General features: G+C 48.4%; 1 protein-coding gene across 1 annotated transcript; it reads left to right on the plus strand.

Moving 5' to 3' along the window:
• The first annotated feature begins 1835 nt into the window (after positions 1 to 1835).
• LOC135528664 (BUD13 homolog) lies at positions 1836 to 9784 on the plus strand. The gene is given in 11 exon segments (XM_064957777.1): positions 1836 to 1988; positions 3068 to 3158; positions 3299 to 3383; positions 3485 to 3763; positions 4205 to 4527; positions 4802 to 4910; positions 7192 to 7261; positions 7263 to 7343; positions 7596 to 7786; positions 8144 to 8225; positions 9560 to 9784. Coding segments are annotated over 11 exon segments (1548 nt in total). The 5' UTR covers positions 1836 to 1845; the 3' UTR covers positions 9654 to 9784.
• The last annotated feature ends 9345 nt before the right edge of the window (positions 9785 to 19129 follow it).

Genomic DNA, 19129 nt, shown 5'->3' on the forward strand with positions numbered 1-19129 from the left:
CCATGCTGACTCTGGTAGGCTGTACATGTTGGATCAGAACCCATGCTGACTCTGGTAGTCTGTACATGTTGGATCAAAACCCATGCTGACTCTGGTAAGCTGTACATGTTGGATCAGAACCCATGCTGACTCTGGTAGGCTGTACATGTTGGATCAGAACCCATGCTGACTCTGGTAGGCTGTACATGTTGGATCAGAACCCATGCTGACTCTGGTAGGCTGTACATGTTGGATCAGAACCCATTCTGACTCTGGTAGGCTGTACATGTTGGATCAGAACCCATGCTGACTCTGGTAGGCTGTACATGTTGGATCAGAACCCATTCTGTTGGATCAGAACCCACTGATCATCCCTAAAGCCAACACCTCATTTGGCCGCCTTTCGTTCCAGTTCTCTGCTGCCTGTGACTGGAACGAAATGCAAAAATTGCTGAAGTTGGAGACTTATCTCCCTCACCAACTTCAAACATCTGCTATCTGAGCAGCAGCTGTACATAGTCTATCGGTATATAGCCCACCCAATTTTTCCTACCTCATCCCCATACTGTTTTTATTTATTTACTTTTCTGCTCTTTTGCACACCAATATCTCTACCTGTACATGACCATCTGATCATTTATCACTCCAGTGTTAATCTGCAAAATTGTAATTATTTGCCTACCTCCTCATGCCTTTTGCACACAATGTATATAGACTCTCTTTTTTTCTACTGTGTTATTGACTTGTTTATTGTTTACTCCATGTGTAACTCTGTGTTGTCTGTTCACACTGCTATGCTTTATCTTGGCCAGGTCGCAGTTGTAAATGAGAACTTGTTCTCAACTAGCCTACCTGGTTAAATAAAGGTGAAATAAAAAAATAAAATAAAAAAAATAAAACACTGACTCAACTCCAGCCACTTTAATAATCGGAATTGATGTAAAATATATCACTAGCCACTTTAAACAATGCTAATTAATATAATGTTTACATACCCTACATTATTCATCTCATATGTATACGTATATACTGTACTCTATATCATCTACTGCATCTTTATGTAATACATGCATCACGAGCCACTTTAAACTATGCCACTTTGTTTACATACTCATCTCACATGTATATACTGTACTCGATACCATCTACTGCATCTTGCCTATGCCGCTCTGTACCATCATTCATATACCTTTATGTACATATTCTTTATCCCTTTACACTTGTGTGTATAAGGTAGTAGTTTTGGAATTGTTAGTTAGATTACTCGTTGGTTATTACTGCATTGTCGGAACTAGAAGCACAAGCATTTCGCTACACTCGCATTAACATCTGCTAACCATGTGTATGTGACAAATAAATTTGATTTGATTTGGCTTTGGTGTCGCTGTCATGTTCCCTAAAAATACTTTTAGAGGCTGTGGTCTCCTTCTCACCCACCCACCAGGGTTATTCCACAAAATCTTGATTTCTGAACTCGTCCTAAGTTAAAACATTAGCGTTGTTTAAAAATGAAAATAAACTTATTTTACTTGCATTATTCGAGGTCTGACAACACTGCATCTTTTTTGTTATTTTGACCAGTTGTCATTTTCTGCAAATAAATCCTCTAAATGACAATATTTTAATTTGGGAGAAATGTTGCTGGTTTATAGAATAAAACAAATATGTTAATTTTACACAAACACATAGTAAAACCAGAGGATGATAATTTTGCAGTGGTCTCTTCATTTCTTCCAGAGCTGTATATTTATGAAGTCTACTCTTCATTGACAAAACAAAATAGAAAACGCGGCATTTCGTGACGTTCATTGCACTGTTTGTCCCTCGGTCCTCTCCGTTCCCTAATGTAGGTGGACTGTTTTCAAAATGGCTGCGTCCACGAATGACAGTAAAGGAGCGTCTCTCTCCAAATCCGAGTATCTGAAACGTTATTTATCTGCAGATGGAGACGCCAAGAAGTCAAGGGAGAAGAAGGCTAAAAGGAAATGCATTAAAGCTACAGGAAAAGGGTGAGTATGTGTGAAAACACCGTGGGAATATGGAGTTAAACAGTCAAGCAGTAGCTAACGTTAGCATGCTAGCCCTACTACACTGTGATAAGTTTGTTATGGTAGCCAGCTAACGTTTATCTGGTCGATGTTTCGCTGTAGTTTCTAACCTCTTGGCGAACTCCAGTAGCTAGTTAACTAGCTGGCTAGCATTAAAAAAAGTTGTTATTTGGCAGTAGTTTCTAACCGCTCTGTTAACGTAAACTCGTACATCCCCTTGGTCCGTACAATTGCCCTTATTTTAGAGCCCCAAAAACGTAATAGTTCCAGATCAACTGTAATGTCAATACCATTGTAAAGCACAATTTCTCCCAATTCCAACAGAATCAATTACATGACATAAACGCTGCCCGTTTCTGCAAAATTCAAGCAGGCAATGAGCCCCGTCTGGTCTTTTAAAAATGGCGGGCGGGGAAGCGAAACTAATGCGTGATAGTGAGACGGAGAGATGTTGTGTAGGGAAATTGTTTGTTTTTTTACTCGATCTGTCTAACTTATCACCTTATCGCCTCTACAATGTCAAATAAAACACTATAAAGAGTTTATATAATGTGTCATTACATACCTACTTGAAGGTTTGTGTCGAATTTTAATTGGGTTTTTAGGGCGGTGCTAAAGTGATTTTAGAAGTAAACAGCGGCTTTGAGAATGATGATCGCTTGCACCGATGACGCAAAAAAATGACCAGGTATCCCCCTTTACCCCCGTCACTGTCCATTTCTTGTTTTTAAATGATAATAGAAGTGCTACACCTGGTGGAGAGGGATTGTAAGACAGAAATAGTTGCTTTATGCGTGCTGTACGTTACGACATGACACGTCAAGATGTAACGGAGGGTCCGTTTTCTCAACTTTTCTCCAATACTATAGAGCCATTACCATGTCAATCAACGCTTGAATAAAAACCTTGTTCCCACCCCCAATTTTGACGTCAACACAGTCGCTACAGTCCCATTAGTTTTCTTTGTAGCCTCGTTTGAATGTTGCAGTTACGCATATTTGTACGGAATGGGGTGAGTTTACGTTACTCGGTCTGCGCAGGATGAAGATAGTAGATGACGATGTGGATTGGAAACAGCTGGCCGGCGAGGAGAAGGGGAACGAAGAGGAGGAAGAGGAGGAGGCGCCAGTGGTAAATAATGCTACGTATCTAGCTAACTTCACTGTCACTTTGTTTTCCGTTGGGGTGACCTTTACCAAAAACATAATTTTAGAGTGGCTAGTTAGTGCTCTGATCCACTCACCTGTGTATCTCGCTCTATTGTGTGTCAGGTTGCTGAGGTGATAGACGAGCGTCCAGATGAGATCAAACGCCTGGAAGCCTTCAGGACCAGCAACAAATGGAGAGTGATGGGAGGTGAGCCAGACAGCAGCGGAGGTGCGCTCAGGTGTTGTCCGCTGCATGGTGTGTGTGTGCTAATTATATCTATCTATCTATCTATCTATCTATCTGTTCAGCTGATGAAGAGGTCCCAGAGGAGGAGGAACAGAGAGTTCGACACGATTCGCCAGAGTCCCTGTCACTCAGAAAGCAGCGTCATGATTCGCCAGAGCCCCTGTCACTCAGAAAGCAGCGTCATGATTCACCAGAGCCCCTGTCACTCAGAAAGCAGCGCCATGATTCGCCGGACGTCTCTCCGCATAGGAGGATTGCACATGAATCCCCCGATGCGTCTCTTCGTAGACTGAAGCCTAGCGTTCCTCCATCATCATCATCCCAACCCCCACAGGACACACAGCAGAGGTGAGACCTGACTCCTAACCTCTGACCCAGAAATCAGTGTTCTTCAGAGGTGTATTCACTTGGAATCAAACTGAGAAAGACCAACCTCAATTTGTCCAATAGAAACAAACAAAAAATTCTCTGTTTGGCGTAAACAGTTTCTGTTGCAAAAAGTTTTGAATACAATCCATGTTAACATCCATTCAAAGACAAATCTCTCTATATAACCCTGGGGTGTATTCATTTAGTACCAGTTTTGCAATGGCAACCGTTTCCTCCAAATGGAAGTTGTGTTCTGATTTTAAAAATCCATATTGGGCAAATTCTGGTGGGTCCCTCCCTGTTTCATTCTGTTTGGTTGCGTTGGTTCCTAATTAATACTCCCCTACTCGACAGTGTGGGTTGTAGTTCACCACGTTCTTGGTGTGGTTAAGTTCTGAAGTCATTTAAAAAAAATGTTTCTTCAGATTCATCTCCGTCCAGGAAAAAAGCAAAGTCTTCGTCGTCTGCTCGTGTTGGCCAGCGCTCTTCAGGGTCTGAACAATCCCCACCCAGGAGGCGGGCTCAGAACGGGCCCGGCTCAGACTCAGACCAATCACCTCCAAGGAAAAGGACACAGATGGGAGGGGCCTCTGATTCTGACCAATCACCGCCCAGGCGAAGGCGAAAGGGAGGGCAGAACTGTGATTCTGACCAATCGCCCCCTAGGAGGCGAACCCATGGTGGGAGGGGCTCAGACTCTGACCTCTCCCCCCCTCGTAGGCCTGACCAATCACAGGTGAGCATGTGGAGCTGAAGCGAAGAGGCACAGAAATTCAAGTATTGGGCCACGTTCAGTTGACATGTGTTATGGAATGTTGCAGATAGAAATGTCATGAATAGAGCCAACATGAATGCCTTATTCTACATGTCAGAGAGGCATGTTTGTTCCACATAGCATATTTCTATTTGAACGTTCCGAAACAATGCATCCTACTGAACATGCCCCTGTGGCTAGGTAGAGAAGTTTTGTGGAAGCTTTGCCCATTCTAACATCTGTGTGTGTGTGTTAGTCTCGGAGCATGCTGTCAGGAGCCTCAGCAGGACTGGTATCAGTGGAGGTTCTAAGAAGAGAACAGGAGGAGAACCGACGCAGAGACAAGATCAACCAGCCGCTAGAAGGTACTACTCACACACCACACACACACCCTCCCGCTGTATGTTACCACACACACACCCTCCCGCTGTATGTTACCACACACAGACCCTCCCGCTGTATGTTACCACACACACACCCTCCCGCTGTATGTTACCACACACACACCCTCCCGCTGTATGTTACCACACACTCCCCGCTGTATGTTACCACACACTCCCCGCTGTATGTTACCACACACACACACACACCCTCCCGCTGTATGTTACCACAAACACACACACACCCTCCCGCTGTATGTTACCACACACACACACACACACACCCTCCCGCTGTATGTTACCACACACACACACACACACCCTCCCGCTGTATGTTACACACACACACACACACCCCTCGCTGTATGTTACCACACAAACACACACACACCCTCCCGCTGTATGTTACCACACACACACACACACACCCTCCCGCTGTATGTTACCACACACACACACACACCCACCCGCTGTATGTTACCACACACACACACACACCCTCCCGCTGTATGTTACACACACACACACACCCTCCCGCTGTATGTTACCCCACACACACACACCCTCCCGCTGTATGTTACCACACACACACACCCTCCCGCTGTATGTTACCACACACACACACACACCCTCCCGCTGTATGTTACCACACACACACACACACCCTCCCGCTGTATGTTACCACACACACACACACCCTCCCGCTGTATGTTACCACACACACACCCTCCCGCTGTATGTTACCACACACACACACACCCGCTGTATGTTACCACACACACACACACACCCTCCCGCTGTATGTTACCACACACACACACACACCCTCCCGCTGTATGTTACCACACACACACACACACCCTCCCGCTGTATGTTACACACACACACACACACACCCTCCCGCTGTATGTTACCACACACACACACACACCCTCCCGCTGTATGTTACCACACACACACACACACCCTCCCGCTGTATGTTACCACACACACACACCCTCCCGCTGTATGTTACCACACACACACCCTCCCGCTGTATGTTACCACACACACACACACCCTCCCGCTGTATGTTACCACACACACACACACACCCTCCCGCTGTATGTTACCACACACACACACACACCCTCCCGCTGTATGTTACCACACACACACACACACCCTCCCGCTGTATGTTACCACACACACACACACACACCCTCCCGCTGTATGTTACCACACACACACACACACACCCTCCCGCTGTATGTTACCACACACACACACACACCCTCCCGCTGTATGTTACCACACACACACACACACCCTCCCGCTGTATGTTACCACACACACACACACACACCCTCCCGCTGTATGTTACCCCACACACACACACACACACCCTCCCGCTGTATGTTACCACACACACACACACACCCTCCCGCTGTATGTTACCACACACACACACACACCCTCCCGCTGTATGTTACCACACACACACACACACACTCCGCTGTATGTTACCAGACACACACACACACACTCCCGCTGTATGTTACCAGACACACACACACACACTCCCGCTGTATGTTACCAGACACACACGCTAGTCTGCTGTACCTGCTCCACTCACTGGGTAGTGTTGGCTAGCGCTGGTCTGCTCCACTCACTGGGTAGTGTTGGCTAGCGCTGGTCTGCTCCACTCACTGGGTAGTGTTGGCTAGCGCTGGTCTGCTCCACTCACTGGGTAGTGTTGGCTAGCGCTAGTCTGCTCCACTCACTGGGTAGTGTTGGCTAGCGCTGGTCTGCTCCACTCACTGGGTAGTGTTGGCTAGCGCTGGTCTGCTCCACTCACTGGGTAGTGTTGGCTAGCGCTGGTCTGCTCCACTCACTGGGTAGTGTTGGCTAGCGCTGGTCTGCTCCACTCACTGGGTAGTGTTGGCTAGCGCTGGTCTGCTCCACTCACTGGGTAGTGTTGGCTAGCGCTGGTCTGCTCCACTCACTGGGTAGTGTTGGCTAGCGCTGGTCTGCTCCACTCACTGGGTAGTGTTGGCTAGCGCTGGTCTGCTCCACTCACTGGGTAGTGTTGGCTAGCGCTGGTCTGCTCCACTCACTGGGTAGTGTTGGCTAGCGCTGGTCTGCTCCACTCACTGGGTAGTGTTGGCTAGCGCTGGTCTGCTCCACTCACTGGGTAGTGTTGGCTAGCGCTGGTCTGCTCCACTCACTCGGTGTAATACTATGTGGTGTGTTATACTAATCCATCTGTTCTGTCTCTCTCCTGCAGATGCGTCTCGAAATGCGGAGACTGTGTTCAGAGATAAGAGTGGGAAGCGGAGAGACATCGAGACAGAGAGAGGAGCAGAGGAGGATGGCAGGAGAGAAAGCAGAGAAAGACCTGAAATATGCTCAGTGGGGAAAGGGTGAGAGAGACTGTGTGTGTAGTATGAATTTATATTTATCTTTACTATTTTCTACATTGTAGAATAATAGTGAAGACCTCAACTATGAATTAACACATGGAATCATCTAGGAACCAAAAAAGTGTTAAACATATCTAAATATATTTGATGACAGCTTTGCACACTCTTGCAATCTCACACCATGGATTAAACAAGTGACATCAATAAGAGACTGACCAGCTGAAAGCTATGATCCGTCTGTCATTTATGTGTGTGTGTCTGTGTGTAGTGTGGCCCAGGGCCAGATGCAGCTGCAGAATGTTGAGGATGCGTTGAGGGAATCCCAGAAGCCTCTAGCACGTTCCTGTGATGACCAGGACCTGGACAGGATGTTGAGAGAGCAGGAGAGAGAGGGAGACCCCATGTTGGCCATGATGAGACGCAAAAAGGACAGAGACAACAAACTACGAGGAGTCAAGGGTAGGTGGGTGGGTGTGTGTGTGTGTGTGGGGGGGGGGTGTATTGTGGCTCTAGGACCACATCGGGATTTCAACGTTCAGCAAAAGGCCGCACCTATTTATTTTGGGGACTTCTTTTTTTCTTCTCTACAAGCAATTTGCAGTGATTTGAAAATCTATATAGTAGGTAAATTTATGTTGTGTTCTTCGTTTCCGTCTGGTGTCAGAGGTCCAGAGTGGCCTGAAGTGGTTTCAACCCCTGGTGTGTGAAGGGTTAAGATGAAACAAATGCTAAGATTCTACTTGTGATGTACCACAGGTTCCAACCTTCCTCGGCCAATCACAACGAATCTCTGACACTTCCTGTTGTTGTTTACAGAGAAGCCTCGCTACAAAGGCCCGGCTCCGCCCCCAAACCGCTTCAACATTCCACCAGGCTACCGTTGGGACGGAGTGGACAGGTACACCTCTCACCCCCCTGTGTGTGTGTTGGGATTGGTCTGTGTGTTGTCGTGGAAATTTCCTCTATTTACCAAATCATGAGAGCAAACCACACACAAGTTAGAGTTAGTTATCACAAAGTCCATCTTTTTAATTATATGAGCTCCATCACAACCCTGTGACTCTCAGATCAATTCAGTGTCTATCAATGAATTCTCTGAGAGCCCCTTCCACATTTCAACTGAGATCCTTTATAGCAAAGACACACATATCCAGACAGCATAGGCATAATTTATCGTTCAGCTTTGTCTCTTTTCTCAAACTCAGAACCATAAACCAATCCTCCATATCAACAGGCATATATCAAATCCATCCTACTTGACAAGATCACAGAGACACACTGACTGGCACACAGACATTGTGGAGCCAAGAGATACACGCTTGACCTCTCCCCTCTCTCCGGCCCAAGCAACTTAGTCTTGACAGAGACCAGATACTGCAACCCCGCCACAGTATTATACAAAAATAACATTCTGATGAGAAGTAACTTACAAACATATGATGAATATAAAACATCTTACCGATGTTACCAACCAATTCTGATTCTTCCACAACACTAGCTAGGTCTGGTCTGCACTAGCTCTGGTCCTGGGCGTAGCTAGCTAGGTCTGGTCTGCACTAGCTCTGGTCCTGGGCGTAGCTAGCTAGGTCTGGTCTGCACTAGCTCTGGTCCTGGGCGTAGCTAGCTAGGTCTGGTCTGCACTACGGCATTCCTACTTTTTGAACTATAACAATATTTCAATGGGAAGAAAACTATTATGTTACCAACCAATTCTGATTATTCCCCAACAGTGTGTGTTGGGGGGTCTGTGTGTGTGTGTGTGTTGGGATGTGTGTGTGTTGGGATGTGTGTGTGTTGGGATGTGTGTGTGTGTGTGTTGGGATGTGTGTGTGTTGGGATGTGTGTGTGTGTGTGTTGGGATGTGTGTGTGTGTTGGGATGTGTGTGTATGTGTGTGTATGTGTGTGTTGGGATGGGTGTGTGTGTGTGTGTGTGTGTTGGGATGGGTCTGTGTGGGTGTGTGTTGGGATGGGTCTGTGTGGGTGTGTGTTGGGATGTGTGGGTGTGTGTTGGGATGGGTCTGGGTGTGTGGGTGTGTGTTGGGATGGGTGGGTGTGTGTTGGGATGGGTCTTGGTGTGTGTGTGATGGGATGGGTGTGTATGTTGTGTGTGTGTATAGCGTCACACTGATTTATCATTCATATATAATTAGAATTAACATATAATTAACATTCTAATTACTTGAGAAAAAAAATGTTGCTCATATTATTGTGTGTGTGTGTGTGTGTGTCAGGTCGAATGGTTTTGAACAGAAGCGGTACACCAGGATGGCTGATAAGAAGGCTGTGCAGGAGATGGCCTACAAGTGGAGCGTGGAAGATATGTAGAGGAGAGATGGAGACCGAGGCGCTGGCTACACCATGAGACTGCTTCAACAAACCCAGCAGGCTCTACATTACACACTGTACTGAAGTCAACGATGTGGTTTTTCCTGCTTTATTAAATACTGTTTTGTAACTCTGTGGCTCCTGATTTATATTCTGTTGTATGTTAATAGCGGACAACCAGCATCACCGCAGATATCAAGATGAGCCCTTACCCAGTCACAGTCTCTAGATGAACCCTTACCCAGTCACAGAGTCTCAAGATGAGCCCTTACCCAGTCACAGTCTCTAGATGAACCCTTACCCAGTCACAGAGTCTCAAGATGAGCCCTTACCCAGTCACAGTCTCTAGATGAGCCCTTACCCAGTCACAGTCTCTAGATGAACCCTTACCCAGTCACACAGTCTCAAGATGAGCCCTTACCCAGTCACACAGTCTCAAGATGAGCCCTTACCCAGTCACACAGTCTCAAGATGGACCCTTACCCAGTCATACAGTCTCAAGATGAGCCCTTACCCAGTCACACAGTCTCAAGATGAGCCCTTACCCAGTCACAGAGTCTCAAGATGAGCCCTTACCCAGTCTCACAGAGTCTCAAGATGGGCCCTTACCCAGTCACAGTCTCAAGATGAGCCCTTACCCAGTCACAGTCTCTAGATGAACCCTTACCCAGTCATACAGTCTCAAGATGAGCCCTTACCCAGTCACAGTCTCTAGATGAGCCCTTACCCAGTCACAGTCTCTAGATGAACCCTTACCCAGTCACAGAGTCTCAAGATGAGCCCTTACCCAGTCACAGTCTCAAGATGGGCCCTTACCCAGTCATACAGAGTCTCAAGATGAGCCCTTACCCAGTCACAGTCTCTAGATGAACCCTTACCCAGTCACAGAGTCTCAAGATGAGCCCTTACCCAGTCACAGTCTCTAGATGAACCCTTACCCAGTCACAGAGTCTCAAGATGAGCCCTTACCCAGTCACAGTCTCTAGATGAGCCCTTACCCAGTCACAGTCTCTAGATGAACCCTTACCCAGTCACACAGTCTCAAGATGAGCCCTTACCCAGTCACACAGAGTCTCAAGATGAGCCCTTACCCAGTCATACAGTCTCAAGATGAGCCCTTACCCAGTCTCACAGAGTCTCAAGATGAGCCCTTACCCAGTCACAGTCTCAAGATGAGCCCTTACCCAGTCACAGTCTCAAGATGAGCCCTTACCCAGTCTCACAGAGTCTCAAGATGAGCCCTTACCCAGTCACAGTCTCAAGATGAGCCCTTACCCAGTCACAGTCTCAAGATGAGCCCTTACCCAGTCACACAGAGTCTCAAGATGAGCCCTTACCCAGTCACAGAGTCTCAAGATGAGCCCTTACCCAGTCACAGTCTCAAGATGAGCCCTTACCCAGTCACACAGTCTCAAGATGGGCCCTTACCCAGTCACACAGAGTCTCAAGATGAGCCCTTACCCAGTCACAGTCTCAAGATGAGCCCTTACCCAGTCACAGTCTCAAGATGGGCCCTTACCCAGTCACAGAGTCTCAAGATGAGCCCTTACCCAGTCACAGAGTCTCAAGATGAGCCCTTACCCAGTCACAGTCTCAAGATGAGCCCTTACCCAGTCACACAGTCTCAAGATGGACCCTTACCCAGTCACAGAGTCTCAAGATGAGCCCTTACCCAGTCACAGTCTCTAGATGGACCCTTACCCAGTCACAGAGTCTCAAGATGAGCCCTTACCCAGTCACACAGTCTCAAGATGAGCCCTTACCAGTCACAGTCTCAAGATGAGCCCTTACCCAGTCACACAGTCTCAAGATGGGCCCTTACCCAGTCTCAAGATGAGCCCTTACCCAGTCACAGTCTCAAGATGAGCCCTTACCCAGTCACAGTCTCAAGATGAGCCCTTACCCAGTCACAGTCTCAAGATGAGCCCTTACCCAGTCACAGTCTCAAGATGAGCCCTTACCAGTCACAGTCTCAAGATGAGCCCTTACCCAGTCACACAGTCTCAAGATGGGCCCTTACCCAGTCTAAAGATGAGCCCTTACCCAGTCTCACAGAGTCTCAAGATGAGCCCTTACCCAGTCACAGTCTCAAGATGAGCCCTTACCCAGTCACAGTCTCAAGATGAGCCCTTACCCAGTCACACAGTCTCAAGATGAGCCCTTACCCAGTCAGTCTCAAGATGAGCCCTTACCCAGTCTCACAGAGTCTCAAGATGGGCCCTTACCCAGTCACAGTCTAAAGATGAGCCCTTACCCAGTCACAGTCTCAAGATGAGCCCTTACCCAGTCACAGTCTCAAGATGAGCCCTTACCCAGTCTCACAGAGTCTCAAGATGGGCCCTTACCCAGTCATACAGTCTAAAGATGAGCCCTTACCCAGTCACACAGAGTCTCAAGATGAGCCCTTACCCAGTCACAGTCTCAAGATGAGCCCTTACCCAGTCACACAGTCTCAAGATGAGCCCTTACCCAGTCACAGTCTCAAGATGAGCCCTTACCCAGTCACACAGAGTCTCAAGATGAGCCCTTACCCAGTCACAGTCTCAAGATGAGCCCTTACCCAGTCACACAGAGTCTCAAGATGAGCCCTTACCCAGTCACAGTCTCAAGATGAGCCCTTACCCAGTCACAGTCTCAAGATGAGCCCTTACCCAGTCACACAGAGTCTCAAGATGAGCCCTTACCCAGTCACAGAGTCTCAAGATGAGCCCTTACCCAGTCACAGTCTCAAGATGAGCCCTTACCCAGTCACACAGTCTCAAGATGAGCCCTTATCCAGTCACAGTCTCAAGATGAGCCCTTACCCAGTCACAGTCTCAAGATGGGCCCTTACCCAGTCACAGAGTCTCAAGATGAGCCCTTACCCAGTCACAGAGTCTCAAGATGAGCCCTTACCCAGTCACAGTCTCAAGATGAGCCCTTACCCAGTCACACAGTCTCAAGATGGACCCTTACCCAGTCACAGAGTCTCAAGATGAGCCCTTACCCAGTCACACAGTCTCTAGATGGACCCTTACCCAGTCACAGAGTCTCAAGATGAGCCCTTACCCAGTCACACAGTCTCAAGATGAGCCCTTACCCAGTCACACAGTCTCAAGATGAGCCCTTACCCAGTCACACAGTCTCAAGATGGGCCCTTACCCAGTCTCAAGATGAGCCCTTACCCAGTCACAGTCTCAAGATGAGCCCTTACCCAGTCACAGTCTCAAGATGAGCCCTTACCCAGTCAGTCTCAAGATGAGCCCTTACCCAGTCACAGTCTCAAGATGAGCCCTTACCCAGTCTCACAGAGTCTCAAGATGGGCCCTTACCCAGTCATACAGTCTAAAGATGAGCCCTTACCCAGTCTCACAGAGTCTCAAGATGAGCCCTTACCCAGTCACAGTCTCAAGATGAGCCCTTACCCAGTCACAGTCTCAAGATGAGCCCTTACCCAGTCACAGTCTCAAGATGAGCCCTTACCCAGTCACACAGAGTCTCAAGATGAGCCCTTACCCAGTCACAGTCTCAAGATGAGCCCTTACCCAGTCACAGTCTAAAGATGAGCCCTTACCCAGTCTCACAGAGTCTCAAGATGAGCCCTTACCCAGTCACAGTCTCAAGATGAGCCCTTACCCAGTCACACAGTCTCAAGATGAGCCCTTACCCAGTCACAGAGTCTCAAGATGAGCCCTTACCCAGTCACACAGAGTCTCAAGATGAGCCCTTACCCAGTCACAGTCTCAAGATGAGCCCTTACCCAGTCACAGTCTCAAGATGAGCCCTTACCCAGTCACACAGAGTCTCAAGATGAGCCCTTACCCAGTCACAGTCTCAAGATGAGCCCTTACCCAGTCACACAGAGTCTCAAGATGAGCCCTTACCCAGTCACAGTCTCAAGATGAGCCCTTACCCAGTCACAGTCTCAAGATGAGCCCTTACCCAGTCACACAGAGTCTCAAGATGAGCCCTTACCCAGTCACAGAGTCTCAAGATGAGCCCTTACCCAGTCACAGTCTCAAGATGAGCCCTTACCCAGTCACACAGTCTCAAGATGAGCCCTTATCCAGTCACAGTCTCAAGATGAGCCCTTACCCAGTCACAGTCTCAAGATGGGCCCTTACCCAGTCACAGAGTCTCAAGATGAGCCCTTACCCAGTCACAGAGTCTCAAGATGAGCCCTTACCCAGTCACAGTCTCAAGATGAGCCCTTACCCAGTCACACAGTCTCAAGATGGACCCTTACCCAGTCACAGAGTCTCAAGATGAGCCCTTACCCAGTCACACAGTCTCTAGATGGACCCTTACCCAGTCACAGAGTCTCAAGATGAGCCCTTACCCAGTCACACAGTCTCAAGATGAGCCCTTACCCAGTCACACAGTCTCAAGATGAGCCCTTACCCAGTCACACAGTCTCAAGATGGGCCCTTACCCAGTCTCAAGATGAGCCCTTACCCAGTCACAGTCTCAAGATGAGCCCTTACCCAGTCACAGTCTCAAGATGAGCCCTTACCCAGTCAGTCTCAAGATGAGCCCTTACCCAGTCACAGTCTCAAGATGAGCCCTTACCCAGTCTCACAGAGTCTCAAGATGGGCCCTTACCCAGTCATACAGTCTAAAGATGAGCCCTTACCCAGTCTCACAGAGTCTCAAGATGAGCCCTTACCCAGTCACAGTCTCAAGATGAGCCCTTACCCAGTCACAGTCTCAAGATGAGCCCTTACCCAGTCACAGTCTCAAGATGAGCCCTTACCCAGTCACACAGAGTCTCAAGATGAGCCCTTACCCAGTCACAGTCTCAAGATGAGCCCTTACCCAGTCACAGTCTAAAGATGAGCCCTTACCCAGTCTCACAGAGTCTCAAGATGAGCCCTTACCCAGTCACAGTCTCAAGATGAGCCCTTACCCAGTCACACAGTCTCAAGATGAGCCCTTACCCAGTCACAGAGTCTCAAGATGAGCCCTTACCCAGTCACACAGAGTCTCAAGATGAGCCCTTACCCAGTCACAGTCTCAAGATGAGCCCTTACCCAGTCACAGTCTCAAGATGAGCCCTTACCCAGTCACAGTCTCAAGATGAGTCCTTACCCAGTCACAGTCTCAAGATGAGCCCTTACCCAGTCTCACAGAGTCTCAAGATGAGCCCTTACCCAGTCACAGTCTCAAGATGAGCCCTTACCCAGTCACACAGTCTCAAGATGAGCCCTTACCCAGTCACAGAGTCTCAAGATGAGCCCTTACCCAGTCACACAGAGTCTCAAGATGAGCCCTTACCCAGTCACAGTCTCAAGATGAGCCCTTACCCAGTCACAGTCTCAAGATGAGCCCTTACCCAGTCACAGTCTCAAGATGAGTCCTTACCCAGTCACAGTCTCTAGATGAGCCCTTACCCAGTCACAGTCTCAAGATGAGCCCTTACCCAGTCACAGTCTCAAGATGAGCCCTTACCCAGTCACACAGAGTCTCAAGATGAGCCCTTACCCAGTCACAGAGTCTCAAGATGAGCCCTTACCCAGTCACAGTCTCAAGATGAGCCCTTACCCAGTCACACAGTCTCAAGATGGGCCCTTACCCAGTCACACAGAGTCTCAAGATGAGCCCTTACCCAGTCACAGTCTCAAGATGAGCCCTTACCCAGTCACAGTCTCAAGATGGGCCCTTACCCAGTCACAGAGTCTCAAGATGAGCCCTTACCCAGTCACATAGTCTCAAGATGAGCCCTTACCCAGTCACAGTCTCAAGATGAGCCCTTACCCAGTCACACAGTCTCAAGATGGACCCTTACCCAGTCACAGAGTCTCAAGATGAGCCCTTACCCAGTCACACAGTCTCTAGATGGACCCTTACCCAGTCACAGAGTCTCAAGATGAGCCCTTACCCAGTCACACAGTCTCTAGATGAGCCCTTACCCAGTCACAGTCTCAAGATGAGCCCTTACCCAGTCACACAGTCTCAAGATGGACCCTTACCCAGTCACAGAGTCTCAAGATGAGCCCTTACCCAGTCACACAGTCTCTAGATGAGCCCTTACCCAGTCACACAGTCTCAAGATGAGCCCTTACCCAGTCACAGAGTCTCAAGATGAGCCCTTACCCAGTCACAGTCTCAAGATGGGCCCTTACCCAGTCACACAGTCTCAAGATGAGCCCTTACCCAGTCACACAGTCTCAAGATGAGCCCTTACCCAGTCACAGAGTCTCAAGATGAGCCCTTACCCAGTCAGTCTCAAGATGAGCCCTTACCCAGTCACACAGTCTCTAGATGAGCCCTTACCCAGTCACACAGTCTCAAGATGGGCCCTTACCCAGTCTCAAGATGAGCCCTTACCAGTCACAGTCTCAAGATGAGCCCTTACCCAGTCACAGTCTCAAGATGAGCCCTTACCCAGTCACACAGTCTCAAGATGGGCCCTTACCCAGTCTCAAGATGAGCCCTTACCCAGTCACACAGTCTCAAGATGAGCCCTTACCCAGTCACACAGTCTCTAGATGAGCCCTTACCAGTCACAGTCTCAAGATGAGCCCTTACCCAGTCACACAGTCTCAAGATGGGCCCTTACCCAGTCTCAAGATGAGCCCTTACCCAGTCACAGTCTCAAGATGAGCCCTTACCCTGTCACAGTCTCAAGATGAGCCCTTACCCAGTCACACAGTCTCTAGATGAGCCCTTACCCAGTCACACAGTCTCAAGATGAGCCCTTACCCAGTCACAGTCTCAAGATGAGCCCTTACCCAGTCACAGAGTCTCAAGATGAGCCCTTACCCAGTCATACAGTCTCAAGATGGGCCCTTACCCAGTCACAGTCTCAAGATGAGCCCTTACCCAGTCACACAGAGCACTGCGTATCTGCACCGGCCTGCTTTTTTGCTGCTATAACTTGGTAGATACAAGCCCAAAAAAGAGGAGAAATTGTTTATTTAGGACCAAAAGTGTGATTAATCATGATTAACTAATGCCATTAACTCAATGAAAATATTTTAAATGTTTGACAGCCCTAATAACTACTCAATATTAGATCAGTCAGAATTTAGCCATGATACATCACGGTATTGATTCTCAGTAGCATGACCAATGTGTGTCAGCTGTCACCAGCGGGTTCTGTTTGTGTGTCGATTGTCACCAGAGGGTTCTGTATGTGTGTCAGTTGTCACCAGAGGGTTCTGTATGTGTGTCAGTTGTCACCAGAGGGTTCTGTTTGTGTGTCAGCTTTCACCAGAGGGTTCTGTTTGTGTGTCAGTTGTCACCAGAGGGTTCTGTTGGGTTCTGTTTGTGTGTCATCTGTCACCAGAGGGTTCTGTTTGTGTGTCGATTGTCACCAGAGGGTTCTGTTTGTGTGTCAGATGTCACCAGAGGGTTCTGTTTGTGTGTCAGATGTCACCAGAGGGTTCTGCTGGGTTCTGTTTGTGTGTCAGCTGTCACCAGAGGGTTCTGTTTGTGTGTCAGTTGTCACCAGAGGGTTCTGTTGGGTTCTGTTTGTGTGTCAGCTGTCACCAGAGGGTTCTGTTTGTGTGTCAGCTGTCACCAGAGGGTTCTGTTTGTGTGTCGATTGTCACCAGAGGGTTCTGTATGTGTGTCAGTTGTCACCAGAGGGTTCTGTATGTGTGTCAGTTGTCACCAGAGGGTTCTGTATGTGTGTCAGTTGTCACCAGAGGGTTCTGTATGTGTGTCAGTTGTCACCAGAGGGTTCTGTTTGTGTGTCAGCTTTCACCAGAGGGTTCTGTTTGTGTGTCAGTTGTCACCAGAGGGTTCTGTTGGGTTCTGTTTGTGTGTCAGCTGTCACCAGAGGGTTCTGTTTGTGTGTCGATTGTCACCAGAGGGTTCTGTTTGTGTGTCAGTTGTCACCAGAGGGTTCTGCTGGGTTCTGTTTGTGTGTCAGCTGTCACCAGAGGGTTCTGTATGTGTGTCAGTTGTCACCAGAGGGTTCTGTTTGTGTGTCGATTGTCACCAGAGGGTTCTGTATGTGTGTCAGTTGTCACCAGAGGGTTCTGTATGTGTGTCAGTTGTCACCAGAGGGTTCTGTATGTGTGTCAGTTGTCACCAGAGGGTTCTGTTTGTGTGTCAGCTTTCACCAGAGGGTTCTGTTTGTGTGTCAGTTGTCACCAGAGGGTTCTGTTGGGTTCTGTTTGTGTGTCAGCTGTCACCAGAGGGTTCTGTTTGTGTGTCGATTGTCACCAGAGGGTTCTGTTTGTGTGTCAGATGTCACCAGAGGGTTCTGTTTGTGTGTCAGTTGTCACCAGAGGGTTCTGCTGGGTTCTGTTTGTGTGTCAGCTGTCACCAGAGGGTTCTGTTTGTGTGTCAGTTGTCACCAGAGGGTTCTGTTGGGTTCTGTTTGTGTGTCAGCTGTCACCAGAGGGTTCTGTTTGTGTGTCAGTTGTCACCAGAGGGTTCTGTTTGTGTATCAGCTGTCACCAGAGGGTTCTGTTTGTGTGTCAGTTGTCACCAGAGGGTTCTGTTGGGTTCTGTTTGTGTGTCAGCTGTCACCAGAGGGTTCTGTTTGTGTGTCAGCTGTCACCAGAGGGTTCTGTTTGTGTATCAGCTGTCACCAGAGGGTTCTGTTTGTGTGTCAGCTGTCACCACAGGGTTCTGTTTGTGTGTCAGCTTTCACCAGAGGGTTCTGTTTGTGTGTCAGCTGTCACCAGAGGGTTCTGTTTGTGAGTCGATTGTCACCAGAGGGTTCTGTTGGGTTCTGTTTGTGTGTCAGTTGTCACCAGAGGGTTCTGTATGTGTGTCAGTTGTCACCAGAGGGTTCTGTTTGTGTGTCAGCTTTCACCAGAGGGTTCTGTTTGTGTGTCAGTTGTCACCAGAGGGTTCTGTTTGTTTCTGTTTGTGTGTCAGCTGTCACTAGAGGGTTCTGTTGGGTTCTGTTTGTGTGTCAGCTGTCACCAGAGGGTTCTGTTTGTGTGTCAGTTGTCACCAGAGGGTTCTGTTTGTGTATCAGCTGTCACCAGAGGGTTCTGTTTGTGTGTCAGTTGTCACCAGAGGGTTCTGTATGTGTGTCAGCTGTCACCAGAGGGTTCTGTTTGTGTGTCAGTTGTCACCAGAGGGTTCTGTTGGGTTCTGTTTGTGTGTCAGCTGTCACCAGAGGGTTCTGTTTGTGTGTCAGCTGTCACCAGAGGGTTCTGTTTGTGTATCAGCTGTCACCAGAGGGTTCTGTTTGTGTGTCAGCTGTCACCACAGGGTTCTGTTTGTGTGTCAGCTTTCACCAGAGGGTTCTGTTTGTGTGTCAGCTGTCACGAGAGGGTTCTGTTTGTGAGTCGATTGTCACCAGAGGGTTCTGTTGGGTTCTGTTTGTGTGTCAGTTGTCACCAGAGGGTTCTGTATGTGTGTCAGTTGTCACCAGAGGGTTCTGTATGTGTGTCAGTTGTCACCAGAGGGTTCTGTTTGTGTGTCAGCTTTCACCAGAGGGTTCTGTTTGTGTGTCAGTTGTCACCAGAGGGTTCTGTTGGGTTCTGTTTGTGTGTCAGCTGTCACCAGAGGGTTCTGTTTGTGTGTCGATT

The sequence above is a fragment of the Oncorhynchus masou genome, unplaced genomic scaffold (assembly GCF_036934945.1).
Source record: "Oncorhynchus masou masou isolate Uvic2021 unplaced genomic scaffold, UVic_Omas_1.1 unplaced_scaffold_1006, whole genome shotgun sequence".
Taxonomy (NCBI): Eukaryota; Metazoa; Chordata; class Actinopteri; order Salmoniformes; family Salmonidae; genus Oncorhynchus; species Oncorhynchus masou.